General features: G+C 41.3%; 1 protein-coding gene across 8 annotated transcripts in view; it reads right to left on the bottom strand.

Moving 5' to 3' along the window:
• Window positions 1-17,410, bottom strand: part of hdac4 (histone deacetylase 4) — an 82,186-nt gene that overhangs the window by 33,097 nt on the left and 31,679 nt on the right. For 4 of the 8 annotated variants that reach the window (XM_015391994.1, XM_015391995.1, XM_015391997.1 and 1 more), the window contains exons 3-4: window positions 11,919-11,987; window positions 1,159-1,484 (exon numbers count right to left, since the gene is read on the bottom strand). In XM_015391994.1, the coding sequence (XP_015247480.1) occupies window positions 1,159-1,484; window positions 11,919-11,987 (395 nt within the window). Of the gene's footprint in view, window positions 1-1,158; window positions 1,485-6,057; window positions 6,429-11,918; window positions 11,988-17,410 lie in introns of those variants that run through there. The other 4 variants (XM_015392001.1, XM_015392000.1, XM_015391999.1 and 1 more) reach the window with 4 other exon arrangements.

The raw sequence follows: 17,410 nt of genomic DNA, 5'->3' as shown, positions 1-17,410 counted from the left end.
CATAAATATTGTTAAAAAAACTATAGTTCAAAAAATTGTTTCTGAAGAAGTTTTGGAAAACTTATCAGGTCAAAAACCCTTCAGTCAAATACAACTTATATTTAATATTCACTGTGATTTGACAAATTTTGGTGACACAATACATCATAAAAAATATTGTTAAATCAAAGGGAATTGGTAGTTATCAATTATTTTTTGTCTTTTCGTTTTTTTTCAAACAAAACTTATTCAAATCTATATTAAGAAGCAGAAGATGCGTAAATTTAGCAGTATAAGAGAAGTCAGCCAAGAAAAAAAAGAGAAACTACAAAGAGAAAAGGAAATTTGGAAGAATTGAAAGAGAATACAGGATGAGTAAGTGAAAGAAGGATGTTAAAGATAAAAACAGGAAGTAAGGAAGAAAAAGCAAGAGATCGGTGAGTCACAAACAGGAAGAAAGACAGACAGAATCTCTTTTCTACACAAATAAATCCTTAGATAGGAAAAAAAACTCAATGATTTATAGATTTTTCACAACATGTACATAAATAAATGACACAAAAATCCAACTAAACAATCAAACCACATTAAGAAACAAGTTATCCCACCATGAGATGTTTGATAAGGTTAAAAGGAATAAAACTGACTTGATTCTAAGAGCTGTTCTGTTCTAATTGATTCCACCTTTAGGTTTTTAATCATCTAGCTATTTAAAGTAAACTTTAAAACATCCATTTTTCACACCTTCTCTGAAAACAGACGCATATCTATATTACTCTCATATATCCGCGGCGTTAAAGACTATGAAGCTAAAGTGGCTTTCTGTCTGTGCTCTCGCTCTCTGCTCAAACTGAAGCCATTTAAAGCTGATGAGGCGACTCTTTGCTGCTGAGTTCAGTCTGTTATCGAAGACTCTCGAGGCTGAATAAATTAAGAGCTGTCTTCATTCGGTTTGGAAGAGACTTAAATAGGGACGGTTGTACAAGGCTGCTGGTTTATGTGGAATAATTGGACTAATTCAAAAATCTATACGCTCTTGCTTTGCATATTTTCAATGAATTCCATTAAATTTGGCGTTATTTTTGCAGCCGCAGATGAACAAACTGTGTTGAAAGCAACAGAGGGGGGAAACCCTCCTTAATGATCGTCTATAAATAATCCTAATGGTAAATGATGTACCTTAATGTGCTCCTGGAGCTGGGCCTCATGCTGGCGGGACAGCTGCTCGTGCTGCCGCTGGAACTCGGCGATGAGGATCTGCCTCTGGATCTGCTGCTTCTGCTTCAAGGACAGCAGCTCCTGCTGCAGCTGCTGCTCGCGCACTGAGGCCGCCACCACGCCGCCGCCGCCCCCGCCCGACCCTCCCAGAGGACTGGGCGAATGCTGGCCCGGAGGGGACAGCGAGGACACCTGCTGCTGCTGGTGGTGGTGGTGGTGGTCCACGCGCAGGTCCATGGGGATGGCAGCGGGAGGGAGACGCAGGGGCAGCGCAGAGTTGATGTCCACTGCAGAGGAGGGGAGAAGGGCAAAAGATGAGGGCGGCGGACCTTGTAGTTTTGAAACAAGCCAAAACATCCAAAATGGTGTTAGAGATGTAGGACAGTCAGGTCATCGAAGCATTGTTTAATTACATCCATCTGAGTTCAACTAAATCACTGTTTAAGATGGATAAAACTAACATAATAGCACACTGACTAAATAAACTAAAAGGCATTTTGGCCTACTTTGTGTTGTCAAACGGGTTCTATTTAATCATATTTATTGACCTAGTAGTATTAAAAGTTGTATTCAAAGCTAACATATTTTCCGGACAATAAGCCGCTACTTTTTTTCCCATGCTTTGAACCATGCGGCTTATAAGAAGGTCCAGCTTTTTTGTGGATTTTTTTCCTAACTGCCAGAAGGGGAAGTCAAAGTTGGAAATGAAAGAATAAGGGGCTAATTTTCAGTTAGCACAAGAACATGCTAGCAGCAGTTTTGACGGAGAACAAATGTCCAGAAATCACACATTTTGACATTTATTTGCCACATTAAATGTGTCGAACCAATGAAGAGACTGGGCTCAACTCGTCTCATCTTTCATTAGAAGCCATTACTGCTGCGAAAACAAGCTAACAGGAGCTAGCATTCTTCTTATTCTCTTCACTAGGGGCTGTATGTAGAGCTCCCCCTACAGGTTTGGTGGGGGACAGTTCAGTAGATATCAGCGGCTTAAAGCCCGGTGTGGCCTATATATGTACGTTTCAAGTTTTTCAAAAAACTTTGTGGGTGTGGCTTATAGTGCGGTGTCACAACCCGATCCGTCCTGGAAGCATGATCCGTTCTGTGCATGCGCGAACAGATACACATCCGGGTGTCCATAAATAATGTAATTATGGTACTAAAACTACTTATTTCTATCCTTAGCTCACTAAAGAAGAGTAATAAACATCTGTAAAAAAAAATGTTTATGACTTTTGTGAGACAATTTTTATTCGTTAAAGTGCTTCTCTGACGTCATCATGGGACATGCTCAGAGCAGTCCGGCGAAATATGATTAAAGCATGTTTATCTGCATTTTAGTTGTTTCTTTCTTTAGATTACGCACTATATAGCATAAGGTTAAAATGAAACGAAAAAGAAAAACTCGAAAACACTAAATTTATGTTTAAATCCAAAGCCAAAAAAGTTAGCTCCCGGAAGTAGCGTAGGATCCCATTTCCGGTGCAGATTGCGCAGATTTTAAGGCATTTATTTTCTCAAGAAATACATTATTAACCTTTAAGACATTATATTTTTGTACTCTTTGGGGAGGAAAAACGTAATTGAGGTATTTTTAACAAAATAAAATCGAGGACGACCCGGAAATTATGCACATGCGCCATCAGCTAATTTGCGCATCATTTCATTTGCGCTCAATTGCACGATCCGATTTTTTGAGCGGATCGTGCTTCGATCAGGTAGCACAGCGCTCTTTAGTCCGGAAAATATGGTAATCAAATTACTCAGGTAGTAATCAAACCTTGGGTATGTCGTTGTAAAATGTGGTTAATCACACTTAATATTTTGGTAGTTTTTCTCTTAAATAATAAGTTCTCAATTTTTTAAATATCTTACTTTACATATGTCAGGAAAAATGAACTGCACCACAATTCTGTGAAAATGTTTGAATTTTACAAAAGCTTTGCTGTTTTAGTAGAGTTTTGCATGATCTAGGCAGACTGTTGCTCCAGTTCATTCTCAGTCTATGTGGTGAAGCATATTCCCCAAACGTCGGATCCTCAGATGTGCATTTTTGACACAGAAGCAAGACAAACGCGGCAGGATAAATAACCAAAGCACAGCACAAGGTTAAAAAGAAATGGTTGCAACATGTTCCTCTCGTTCTGTAGACCGTAGAAGTGTTTTCATTTTTAGCACAACTGCAAGGTTATGAAGCTGAGAGGGGAATTAAATCGAAAGCTTTTCAAGAGCGGTATTTAATTAGTCTACCTCCTCGAGAAAGTGCCCAGAAGAGATGTTTTTTTTAAAGCTTTGAGATTTTGATTAATTAGCAAAATCTCTCTTTTTTTTCCCCCTCCTGTAATTTTAGGCATTATATACATTAGAAGTAAATTACAAGACTATTTTAAGCAGCGCTTCCGATAAACAGCTTGTAAAACAAAACAAAAAAATCTAATCTGAGGTAATAAATGGATAACAGAGTCATAAATGAAGCACTAAGATTAAACCTATTGATATATTTCCTTTCATTCAGTTAACATTTCTAAGTAAAAAGCCGATCTTTAATCAGTGTCGCAAATGAACTCAAAGTGTGCACCACGTGTTAAAATAAAACCAGTTCAAAGATCCTTTAAACACCTTAAAGCCAAACCCTGATAAGCAAAAAGAAAAACTGCTTCACTGGTCTCCTGGCGTCTGTGACTGATGCCTCACTTCCACACGGAGCTCCAGCGAACAACCTGACAAAGCCTGCATTGACCCCCGGGCTGGCGAAGGTGAAGAGCTTGTGCAGCAAATCACTTCTCAGGAAGCCCACCAATCCGGCCGGCTTCCTACCAATAAATCTGAACAAACAGGAGCCGATTGGTCCGATTATTTGCCTACATGTTTGCGGAGAGTTGAGCGAGAGCTGGGGATACTTTCCGTTAATAAATCGGCAAACAAAACATCACCGCTGCCCTAATTGGTGGCGGAACATGACAACAACAACATGCGTGCACACTCTTAGACTTTCTCTATTTCTGCCACAGGATATCTCATGCATTTATTCACAGCTTGATGCTTTCCCCCCTCAGACTTGCAGTAGCTATGAAAGATTGCCAAACTGTAAACGCACATCCAAGCAGCTTTGTTACTGTTGAGCCCATATGGCGCCTGTTCACTTAAATGCTCGACTTTCACTGTGTGCAGCAGGTGAAACACCCCCCCATGCGGTTATTGCTGCAGGAGAACAGTGCAACAACATGCAACAAGGTCCTAAAGGACAGCAGCCGTGTGTGTATATGGTGGAGTTACAACAACACATCTCGTAGGCTGCTTGAACTAATTGAAAAGGAGACTCTCTGTTGCAGCCTGCAAGACACGGCTCTCGGATCTTGCCCGTGAGGAAAAGATAAGAAAGAGAAACCTTTATAAGAAAGCAAGAGTTGTATGAAAAGTTAACCTCTGAGTCATTCAGGCTGTTCTAGCTTCACCTGAATCTGCATGAGTCACTCTGCAGCTAAAGGCTGTGAATCAATGCCTCATCTGATGACTTTTAGGGTCAAAGGATAAAAGCGTTCTGTAAAGTACAAAGCTGACACTACCAATTATACCCTTCCTCTTTAAAAAAAAAAAAAAAAAAAAACTTAGCATGTGGGGATAAAAATGTTTATTTTTAAGGAGATGCATCAACCGAATGTAGATGTGTGGCGGATTTTTGAAAAACTCCGAAGCGGCAGCCCTTCGGATTTCTCTAAATCCCCCATGTGTGCAAGAAATAGTTGGATTTCCCTTTGATTCTTCTGTTAGCTTTACCAAAAGCAGTGTTTATTTATATCCCCAGCTGAAAATAGCTCAATATACCTTAACTCTGAGATATTCAAAGGGTTGCAAACATTTCCAAATCCAGCGTGTTCCCTAACGGACAGAGGTTGATAGTTTAGAAAGTTGGACAAAGTGGAAACTCTTAGCTGCTGAAGTCCTGCTCTCTCTCGCTTTCTCGCAGCCTGAATAACCTGCAAACATGTCCTGACAGTTTCCTTTTAAATAGTGTCTTAAACTTCTGTGTTTTCCTATATAATAACTTCCACACTACAAAGGAGTGTAATCAGCGTAGTCCACTATAGCCTAGGTGTCTAATTCTCGAGATAAAAAGCAGCACATTTTGACCCTAAAAGTCAAAATATGCAAATTTACCTTACTATTTTTTACTGCCTTTTTTTAATAACATATTTCTATTATAAAACTACAACTTCAGATATGAAAGGACATTTAAATGATTAAGTTCCTGTCTTGCTCGTATGCTTAAGTCTCGCTCCGTCTGTCACCCCTTGAAATATCTTATGACAAGTCTTGACATGCAGTTTCTTTTTATAATTCTTTTGATAATGAAATTACCTCATATTGATTCTACCTGGTAGATTTTATGTATGATAAATCAGAAAAAGATTTGTTTTTTCCATCCCCCAAACAGTTTCTGTTCAGAGCTTAAAGTGGACCGGTTCCAGAAAGCAGCACGTTTGTTGGTGCATCTCTAATAAAGTCCCAACAAAGCTTCACCTGATTCTGCATGAGTCACTCTGCAGCTTAACCAATTTATCATCTCAAGTTCTGTAGGGTCAGATAAGTTTAAAAGCAAAGCAATCAGAAATAACAGTATTAGTGAAGCTTAGTGAAGGAGGACAGGTTAAGGAAAATAACGATCTGCATTTGTCAAATAGCGCTGCAGCATTTTGGTTTCATCCATAACTCACTTAGTCTGCTTTGCCCCCTCCCAAACCTGGACAAAATGTTCGGGGTCTCTGAGAATGATGCACTCATCTACAGTGATGCATGCAAACCCACAAACACACCTCGCTCGGCATCTCTGCCAACCTGGCAGCGCTAATTGCTCACCAGATGAAAGCGGGAGCTACAGAAAGAAGTCAGTGCTGTCGTTACCCATCAGTGCTCCTCTTTTCGTCCTCTCCTCCTCACCAATGCTCCGCTTCCTCCCCACCCCTCCCTTCTTCTTCTTCTTCCTCCTCCTGCGCTCTTCTTTCTTCAATCTGTTACAGGGACTGACAGCATGCTCCCCTTCCTGCTCGTCCGACTTCTCCTCATGCTCTCTGCCTCTGCCGTCCTCCACTCTTGTCTTAACCTGATGGGTGTCTCCCTTCGCTCCTCTCTTTCTCCTCCCCTCGTCCTCAGCTTGCCCAGTGGTGACATCACGGGGCAGTCTCAGGCATGCAGCCTGTTTATTCTGCAGCTTTTCCTGGAACCAGCGTGTCTCTCTCTATCTCTCACATACACAGCACTCCCTCTTGCTCTGTCTCCTCACCCTTTCTACTCTTTTTTTTTTTTTTCCCTCGCTCAACCCGCTCTCCCTGCTCCGAAAGGCCGAGGAAATCCCTTTTTAATGCACTGACAAGCTTCTCTTTTCCCACTCACTTTAAACAGGTCCCATCCCAAACCTCTAAACACAATAACCGCCTCCTCTTTTCCTCGCTTCAAATTCCCGGTAAAGAATTTGCCATCATTCTCCAAACAGATAAACCCGCAGAGTGGGTTCAGGTGACACAGAGCCGGGCAGTTTTCCCACAGATGTTTTCATACTGAAGCATCAATCTTATTTTTTTCCCTCCTCTTCTATTATGTTAACAGCAATATTCTTTTGTCAATCAGATGTTTAAAGGCAATTTGAATGGAAAGTTTCGTGAACTTGTTGACATCTAAATGCAACTGTCAGAAAAAGCAAGCAAGGTAAAGCTTTTCTATCAAAAAACGGCACGCTGCAGCACATTTCTCCTGTAATCTCTCCCCATTTTTGGCTTCATCTCAGTCTCCGCCGGCATACTGTTAAAGAAAACGCTAAAAACGGTGTTAAAAGTAGCAGGTTGTTTAGCCAACTGTGCTGCAGTTTCCAAATCATGGCCGGAAAATCAAGTTCAATCTTCTTCTTTTGCCTTTGCGGTTGAGCTGCAAACATAAACGGACTTTCTCCATGTCGTTTTTACAAGTAAGCATATCCAGAATCATTTCAGAGTCATTGCCAAGTCTAAACTAACTCTCTGAAGGGCTGATTGAGGATTTATTTGAACATGCAACTTCTAGCGCTGCTCTTTCAAACTATCTAGAATGCTTACAGGCTGAGGATATCTTTACAAAAAAAAAATATTTTTTTGTTTCTACATTTATCTGGACCTAATATTTGACAACTAAAGCTTTTATTTACATTTTATTTTTTGCAACAGAGGTGGTAAAGATTGGGTTTTATGTATCAGGGTGTAATTTACATACTTTTTTTTTTTACTTTGTCTTAAATGTTTTATGAATCTATACTCAAAATCTACAAAATGAAGAGATCTACAAAGGAGAGGAGGACAATGTTGGTCTCATCTGTTGGAAAATTGAAGTTCAAAAAGTTTTTTTTCATTTAGTAATTCTTGCTTTTATCTTTTGCAAGGCTTGTTCAGTTTTTCTAGGTTTACTGTTGTACCCTTTAATTTCTACCATGTTAACAGAGGTTCTTTTAGCCATTATGTTTTTTTTTTTTTTGCTTTTCTCTTTGGATTTGTTGTAATGGTTCGTTTGACTAGTTTAACCTTCCCTATATAGACAAAATGCAGCAATTTCTTCTTTAATGTCTAGAGATGTACCGATGCGATACCTAGATCAGATATCGGTGAGTTAATATCTGAGATTCAATCCAGTGCACTTTACATGGAACGGCTTTTTCTTTCATTTTGTTGCTTAATTTTAAATAAATAATATAAAGTAAATGTATATCTTGTGTTCATTTGTTAACTGTTTTTTTTAAACAATGTTTATCTCAAAGCTAAAGCCTTCACTTACATGGCAAGATGTATGGTTCATTCATTCAAAAGTTGAATCGGATCGGTATCAGATATCAATCTGAAACAATGGATCGCTGCATCTCTTTTATTGTCAATGCTGCTTTCTTTCTGCCTTTTTAGCAAAATAAGATTTAAGCACCAACTAGTTACCTTTGGGTAACTTTTTGATAAAAAATAAACTTTTAGGAGTAGTTTTACTGCACCATACTTTTTACCAAGTCTCGCTACTCTTACTTAAAGGTGTAGTGGAGGATGTTCTTTTTCCGGGTGGATCATCAAAATAAGTGGTACTCCTAACTGTCGATTGTACGTACTCTTGCCCATTTTCAATTCCAGGTGGTGAGTCTGACATGGTTGAAAAATTGCAAATCTTCTTTTGGAAAGTAAGCTTGTATGAGTGATGCAAACAGCAACTTTTAAAGAGAACGTGCATGAGGAGAAATGGGCTCTTGCCCGCATTTAATAGGTGTTCCCTCTCAGGAGCGGGTACAGGGTTGTGCATGTGAATTGTTTTTTTAAGTGGAGAGGGCGGGTCTTTTCAAAAAAAATTCTCTACTATACCTTTAAGTAAAATCTTTGGCTACTCTACCTGCTGTGATTAACTTTACTGCTAACAGAATATACGCATTTTGATCTAAAATACATCAGACACAGGCAGACAGTTTAAGTTTCACTAAACAAACTAACAATCTTGTTTCTGATTTTAAGGTTACTTTTATCTGCTGAGACTTTTACAACAAGGAGTTTCGGGTAATACACAGTAAAAAAACAAAACAAAAAGAAGAATATATTGTCAGTGAAGATCATTTGCTCTTTTCCATCATGCATCCTGTATAACTTTGACTTCGAGCTGCACGGTGGAACAGTTTGCCGTACTGTTGCCTTGCAGCAAGAAGGGTTCCGGGTTTGATTCCCGGCCCGCGGTCTTTCTGCATGGAGTTTGCATGTTCTCCATGTGCATGCATGGGTTCTCTCCAGGTACTCTGGCTTCCTCCCACAGTCCAAAAACATGACCTTATAACCTTATATTATGGTCTGTCTGATTTAGGTGATTTTAAATAATAAAACAGTTACTCAGTGCTTGATGAGCCTTTTTACCAACTACTTCTTTATTTTTACTTGAGTGATTAATTGGACGGCTACTTTTTACTGTTAGTTAGGTAGATAGAAATGTGTTGAAGTAGTGCTTCTTTAACTTTATTACATTTTCAGGTAGTCTACCCACCTGTGGACATAATATATTTGTTTTTTGTTGATATGGACCAGCAGACTGCTATGTTCTCTTCTATTATACAGCAGAACCTGGCTGCTGCTTTTTCGTCTGAATCCTTAGGTGTGTATTTACCTTTCAAACCGTAATGTCCCCAGGCAGGAATCGCTTTCATTTATTTTCAACCCCTGAGGTTCAATTCAAATAGTTTTACAAAGCATACATAACTGCCTGATTGTTTTTGTTGTACTTTCCTCTAACCAAAACAATAAAACTGCAGCGAAAATCTTAAAGCAGCCAGCCAACAGAAGGGCAAACTGAATTAAACACACTAGTTAAGATGCAAGTTAAGCTGAAAATCTTATTTTGCATGATCGACTATCAACGAGTCCACTGCTTTAAACACCAAAACAAACTTAGCCATGCGTGGCGCAGCTCCAGGCTGGGAATGAAAAAAGAAAAAAAAGCTTGATTAGCCAATGAGAACCCCTCCTTCGCCCCTTGGGAGCAACCTGGCTGCTAGTTACAAAAGATCTACTTTGATATTGGCCCCATCTTCAAGCAGCTGACGTCAAACGCGTACCTCAGTTTACTGATGTGTTTCAGGATAAAGGATAATATGAGGACCTTCGCTGCAGAACCAAAACAAAGAAAAAGTCTCGGGGGAGAGAGCTGGGGAGCTTCCAGGAGTCTTGCGCAACACATTAATGTACCTATTTGACAAGAGGCGGGTTCAGTTTCGGTTTTGTCAAACCGAGAAATCTAAATAAAGGATCCTCTTTGATCCGCAGCCCGATTTAGATCAGACGTGTCGGAGGAAAGACGAAGGGAAACCACACGTTTTGGTTTCTGTTCTCTTCTTAGGAGCTTCCTCCAGGTCGATGAGGAGCTTCTGCTTTATAGGTGATTCAGACATAAAAAAAAAAGCTCCCTCCTCCATCTTCTCAGCAAATCACCAATCTGTTTACAACCCTTCAGGCGCGCTCCTCAAACCCTGAACATATTTATAGCAGATAATGCAGGGATGTCTGATTGGATCCCGAGATCATCTCTCATTAGGACTCAATAGAAGATATGAAAAACCTGCAGAACTGTTTTCTTCTTAAAATAAAAAAAAGGTGAGAAAGGAAAACTGGTATCAGGCAGTAAAAACCTGATTAACGCTGAAAAACGAAACAAAAAAATCTGTTTCTGATCAAACTTCAGAGCACAAGTGGAGCCAGGAGCTGGCAGTGATCATGCAGGTCTCTGCCATGAGCCAAAATCACCCAAAAAATACAAAAAACAAGCTCTGACTCTATTGCTGCCTTAACGGCATCTGCAGCGTCGCAGTCCAACAGCAGGGAGACGGGAATGAGAGCGACCTGGAGGCGAAAGGGGTCCATCTCCGCCTCTGCAGCAGTGGCTTTAATCGAGCATGTCACACCTCGCTGCCCGCCCGGCTGGCGCAGGAGGAAGGGACAGAGAGCACATGGGCTGGAATCTGTTTTTTTTTTCTTTCGCTGAACTTCCTGCTTTGAATGAATCTGGTTCACCTGGAATAAAGCAATCATGAGCTCATTTTCCACGATAAATAAATCCCGCTGAACGTTTGATGCGGCAAAGGCACTTAAAAACAATGGCTGCTGCTTTGAATGAAACAAAACTCATGTTTGCTTTGACTCATGTAACTCCCTGCAGGTGCAGCAACCTCAGCTTTGCATTCCAAAAAGAGACCACTGTCTATTCATCCAGCAGTATCCAGTTACTAAAAGTGTACAACCCCACATCTATCTGGACAATGTTTCCCTCACTTACATCTCTCAGCTCCATTCACATTTTCTGGATTTGATTGTCACCAAATTATAAATGCAAGAAGTTTTGCTTTAATTTAAGCCTTTTATAACAAAACTAAATTCATAAATGAGAATACAAATAAGAGTAATTCCATTCACTATTTTTTTTTATTCTTCTCTATGCTCTTGCCAGATTTTCCAGCCTGTGTTTGGGAAAAACACGATCCCGGAAAAAAGAAGAAAAAAAAAGCAACTCCCGTATCCAAGACAACAGATTTCCAGAATATTTGATGAGGACGCTCCGGTGGATTTCAATATTTTATCAGCCTAGCCAGAGGCGTGTAGAAAACAACCCCAGCAGCATGTGAAGAAGTGAGTCTGCTGCTGTACAGAGAGAGCCCACATTTTTATGAATCAGACTCTCCTCTAGTGGGAGGAAAACACAAACCTGCTCTCCGAGGGGGAAGAGAGCGGCTTCATCTTCCTCTGGTGCATTCTGATTGGAGTTTTCATCATTCATTCCTAGGAAAACTAGAGAATTCACCATCGAAACCCTAAAAAAAGGGAACTCAGCTGCATGAGAAGTTGCTTCTATTCGTTCTGAGACCCAAACTAACTCAGGAACTTGCAGCAAACACAACACGTCTTATTTTGCATGGCTCCAGATTTTCATTCAGCATTATTGTACTATTTTTTTATTTACTTTTTGGGGTTATTTAGCAAAAGATGAGTAAACACAATCTCCTCTAACTACCCCCCATGAATGGTTGAACGGAGCATCCTCCAGAGTTTCAGCCGCTGTTTTCCTTTAAGTCAAAAACAGAGGGATATTTTTTGCATGCAGGATGTGCTTCATAGTGAAATCACGTCCCAACACACACACACACACACACATGCGCGCGCGCACACAAACAGAGGGATCAGGGATCGTCCAACCTGTTGGGATGTGGTTGAGCGCCGATGTCTTGAGGACCTCCAGCGGCTGCTCCTTCCCCAGGATTCCCTCTGTGGGAGAAAGAGAACATTCTGCTTCAAATATGGTCCGTAGCATCGAGACGGAGGCTTTTTTTCTCCCCCTTCCAGACGACTGGTAGAAGGGCGCGATAAAAAAAAAAAAAAAATGATGAAAGTGGGAAAAGGGGGAGGCTTCAGGTCATCCAAACAGCTGGGAGCACGTGCCGCGGCGCTACCGCTGCTGCAGCTTGATCCATGAGCTGCGAGGGGCGGGGATGGTGTGGGGGGGGAAGAGCGAAGCTGCCGCGCGCTTTGCAGGGAGAGATGCTTTGGACTGGAGAGGAGCTCTGAGATAAGCTTGGATTCTGAGGGATGCTGAGCGCTCATCAGCGCTTGTGTGTCAGTTCGGGGTGTGTATGTATGTATGTGAGGAAGGGGGGGGGAGTGGTGGTGTTGGCGCTCGACTGATAGCGCCTGTGCTCGGCATAGCAAATGTGGCTAACAGCGACGGCGGAGAGAGGGATGAGGAGGCGATGGAGAGGAGAGGGGAGGGGAGGTAAAAATAGCTCACCCTTTTGTGTATAACGGCACATGCAGAGCACGCACGCTGCACACACATGCAGACACAAAGAGGCTCCTATCCCGTGTGTGTGTGTGAGTGGGGGGGGGGTGTGTGTGAGTGTATGCATGCATGCATGTCCGTGTGTGTAGGCTGTAATTATAGTGGCAACATGAAAAGGCTTTTGTAGCTGCTGAGTCCTGGGAAGACATGGCTATAAAAAGCAGAGAGCGACACGGAGGATGAGGGGGAGCGGGATGAAGAGGAGGAGGATGCATCAGGGACGGGGTGGGGGGGGGAAATAAAGGAGGGGGAAAGATGGAGCAAAATCACAATGGAAATGTGTGTCTGCTTGTGTGCATGGAGAGTATTTTTAGTAACCACAAGCACCTGTTTCATATATATATTCTGATCACAGACATCTGAGGAGCACAAACATGCAATTATTCCTCTGGATGTGAGATAAATACAAAAAAATAAAAATAGATAAATAAATAGAAAACATGTGAAATCCCTCTGGAGGATTAAAAGAGCGGAAAACAGGCGGCCGCCCGCTCTATCAGTGATCTATTTCTGGAAGTCTCTCTGGAATAGCCTCGCATATACAGTCTTAATTAGCTATGAAGCCGGAGGATGCATTTTGCTGCAGATTGTGTGTTCGCCTCGCACAGCCCTGCGTGACACGCCTGCACTCCCTGTGAGGACTTCTTTGGGCCTCGATGGTAGAGGCAGAGCGAAATCCCGCAAAGGGGATCCTTTCGACAAGCATTCAGAACACCTATCTCAAACAGGTGCCCCTCAGAGGGCGGTCGCACGCGTGCGGTTATGCTCGTTTGCAGACTTCATGTAAAAAAGCCAAGGAGAAGGTGTAAGAACAGACGCCTCGTGCATCGGTGATAGGTTATATCACCCGGGCCTGCCTATTCAAATGACAAACTGCTGCGTTTTGCTATGAAAATAAGGAGCATCTGTGTCTGATGACACCTGTGGCTTCGGGGTAATTGGACCCTGGTTTTTGCACCAACTTTTACATCTATTGCACGCTCAGAGTAGTGACGGATGTGTGTCTTTGCATGCGGCTGGTCAGAGAAAGCCCATTAGCTTGCTGTGCAAACCGCACCATCCGAAAGAAGAGGTGTGGAAATGGATGGGAGGATCTTTTATGTACAAACTAATGCACTTCATTTGAATCTTATATGACAGAGATCTGCATAAATGTGAAATGCAAAAAGAAATATGTGTTATTCTATATATAAAAAAACCCTGGTAACTTGAAAGTGTGGCAAGCATTTGTTTTCTGTGTCAACCATAGAAATGACTTCTCACTAATGAGTCTAAACTTTGGGTCAAAAATGAATATACACTCCAATCTATTGGAGTCTCTATGGTTTCTATGTTTGCTCCAGTGGGAAACCTCTAAACAGGGTTTTTCTTCTAAGGTTTATTGATTTCCATCCATTTTTTTTGGAACAGAAGTTTAAGTTTTAAATCTAAAGAGACATTTTGCATGTTTTTACTAAAGATATTATCTAATAGCCATTTTATTTGACCATTTGCGACTAAAACATTAAATGATGAGTAGACTGACACCTCAGTAGTTCAGCATTGATGCATCTATAAGTCTGTACCCCATTTTCCTTAATTTACTTTGGGTCGTAAATTCCTGCTATGTTCGGCGGATGTAACTTTAAGCACTTCCATGTTTAATGAGTCCAACCTAGCAAACCATCGAAGCGGTATGTTCAAGATGGATTTTGTGGATACTGGGAAGCGACTGGCATCCAGCTCAACTCAGACACCAACTGCAAGTCCAGGAAAGTAAAAAAAAAAAAACGAGAACAAGCAGAAGAGTGCTGCAGTTCTGTGTTTTGGCAACAGGTGGCAGTATCATTAGAAAACTCCCTCATGCCTCTTAAAGTTTGTTTAGCAAATAAGAATACATCAAAAACAAAATGAAGAAGAAGGTTGCCAAAAGTGGCAAGAAGACTCCAAATAAAATGCGTGAATTCATAGTAATAATGTTAAATAACATATGAACAGTTTGAGAATTTTTCCTTCAGTACCCAAGATCTCATAAATGAAAAAAAAAAAACGTAACTGAAAAAAAAAGTATTTGATAAATTTTTTAAAATAAATAAACTTTGAGTGAAGGTGCAAATGTTAGATGTGGTCCTGACTGAGGGGCTATTCTAACAAAGCATTTCTAGATAACTATCCTGAGCTATCTCTTTATTTATGCTGCTATAGTCTTAGACTGCTCGAGGACGTAGTGACTCCTTTTTCATTGTGCTTCATTCCATCTCTATTCTCCCACTTTATTAGTTCAATCTCTAACGCTATGCTCTGTCTGTGCTTTTACTCATAGTAGCTTTATCTGGTCTGTTCCTGTTTGGCTGTGACACCATCCTGGAGAGACATGTCTAATATATAGATGTTTGAGCTGTGCCTTTTTTTCAATTTAGTCCTGTTTCTCTGACTGTGACTGGCTGGATGTGCTCTCTTCATCCTCTGAAATGGGAGCTGGATCGGAGCTCGTCTGCCTGGATGTGTGTTTCCTGCTTCTTGCTGTATTTCTGCTTCTGTCTCCTTGAACCCTACTAGGCCTCGACGGATGGCTGCTCACACTGAGCCTGGTTCTTCTGGAGGTTTCCTCCTGTTAAAAGGGAGTTTTTCCTCTCCACTGTCGATACAAGCATGCTAGTGTGAGGGATTGCCTTCGAGTCAATGAGTCGATGAAATCAACTGGTTTTCCTTAGATAGAAAACTTCAATTTGATCTGGATGATCTGGCTGAACTGTAAAGTGCCTTGAGATGGCATTTGTTGTGAATTGGCGCTATATAAATAAACTGAATTGAATTTAAAAGTAAACGCTTGTATAAAGTGGTGGGTTAAACACTACCATAGCATGACTCCACCACCACTGTGTTTCACATTTGCTTTTTTGTGTTTTTGTGTTATCTAATGGAAAATTTAATCAAGTTTTATTAATAGGTGTCAGAGAGGGGGTGATTTGTGTTCAGATAAAGACTGATAAAACTGTCATTTTCGCTTCATAGTTATGTGCGACTTTGTCGGTTGTATAAAATCTCCTTGGTGTGTGCAGCAGACTGGGACACACCACGAAAAAAAAGCACAAACAAGGGGAGAGGTAACCTACACACTGGCAACAAGCCCCATCAATCTTGGATGCAGCCTAGTTACCCAGCAGCTCCCCTCCTCCTCTCTTATCTTTCTCCCACTCTTTCTCTCATTCCTCCTCTCTTCTGGGTCCCAGTGGGTAAGCATCGGGAAGACGGCAAGCTAAAAATAGCCTCAGCAACCCTCGGGCGGAGAGTCAGTCATCTCAGCCTAATGCAGGCTTTTATTTTTTGGGGTGGGGGGGGGAAATACAAGTCTTATGATCAGCAGGGAAAACGGGAAAGGAGCTGAAGAAGTAGAGAGCTGCGTCCAATCGCAAACCTGACCCAGTCTTGGCTTGGATAGGGAACAGCATGTTGAAAGGGGCCCTTTGTTACACGGCAGGAATGAGAATGAGACGTCTGTCCGTAGCGTTTACAAAGAGGGACAGGGACAGAGAAAGAGAGGAAGGATGCTCCAGCCTCATTACATTCAGCGCGCTTCCGTTCTGGCTGCTCCGTCCAGGGTGACTCCAGTGAACAAGGTGAAGCAGACAGGAACAATACGATTAATCAAACACATCTCTCCTTGAGGAGCGTTTTCCTCTGGGTCACCAGATTCGCTTCCCGAGGGCACCGCCTGACGTCACTGCGACCGATAAAAGAGAATGGGTGACCCCGGCGTGAGCCTCCGCTGGCTTTTCGCTCCCTGAACATTCGGAAACAAACCATCTGACCCTCATTTCATGCCTGCCGAGTCGAAAAAAAGAAAGCAGTAATGCAATTTGCTGTAGTGTCTGAGCGTTTCACTGGGCCTCTCCCTATCCTTGCCTGCGTTTGATATAAAATCCGAAATTAGCTGGAAATTGGTGATTAAACTGCAGGTATCTGTTGAGCTTCCGAACTTTACAAAAGGCTGCAGACAAGTTCAACCAACACTAGTAAAGATGGAGACGCACACTCTAAGCCGAATCTGCAGCTCAGATTTACGACTCTAATATGGCTGTGACATTTCAATAGGGGTTTGTATGAAATTTATAAGCACATTTATAATTTAAGCTGCGAAAGTGTGAAGCTTTCATTTAAAAAGCGGGAAATTTATGAGCTCAAGCTTGATTAAGTGAACAAAAACTCTAGTTCTCCCTTATTCAGTATATATAACATTTTTTTTTTTGTTCATAAAACCAAACAATTAAACTGAAGGCAATGAAATGCAGTCAAAAAAAGTCCTCTTGAAGGTTTTATGTAAAATTTGAAAACTTTAGAGGTAAAGCACAAGGCCAAAAACGAAAGATCAGCAGCAGATTATTCAAAGAACTTCTTTTAAACCCGTAAGTCCTGTCCGATATTAATGAGATTATGGAAACGATCCCCTTTCAATTAAGGCGGCCTAGTGGTTCAGGCATAGAGCTAGGAATCCTGAGGTTCTGAGTTCAAACCCCACTCCCACAGACTGCCACTCTGGGTCCCTGAGCAAGACCCTTAACCCCTGATTGCTCCCCGGGCGCCGCACAATGGCAGCCCAATGTCCACCGAGGGGATGGGTTAAATGCAGAGGTAAATTTCTCCGATGTGAGATTAAAAAAGTTCAATTAAAATTAGGGATGCATGATATTGGGATTTTGGCCGATATGCGGATATTTTAAAACTCATGTAGCCGATAGCTGATATCGATACCGATGTTAAAGCTGGAAAAAAATAAGTAGTCATTAAAATAGCAGTTTTATTATCCATTTCTGACACTTTGAAAAATAATATACTCAATTATATATTTAATATGCTGATATCAAATTGATTT

The sequence above is a fragment of the Cyprinodon variegatus genome, unplaced genomic scaffold (assembly GCF_000732505.1).
Source record: "Cyprinodon variegatus isolate N-32 unplaced genomic scaffold, C_variegatus-1.0 Scaffold568, whole genome shotgun sequence".
In the NCBI taxonomy this organism is placed as follows: Eukaryota; Metazoa; Chordata; class Actinopteri; order Cyprinodontiformes; family Cyprinodontidae; genus Cyprinodon; species Cyprinodon variegatus.
Note: the sequence above shows the minus strand (reverse complement) of the source record. Positions and strands in the feature narration are given on the sequence as shown.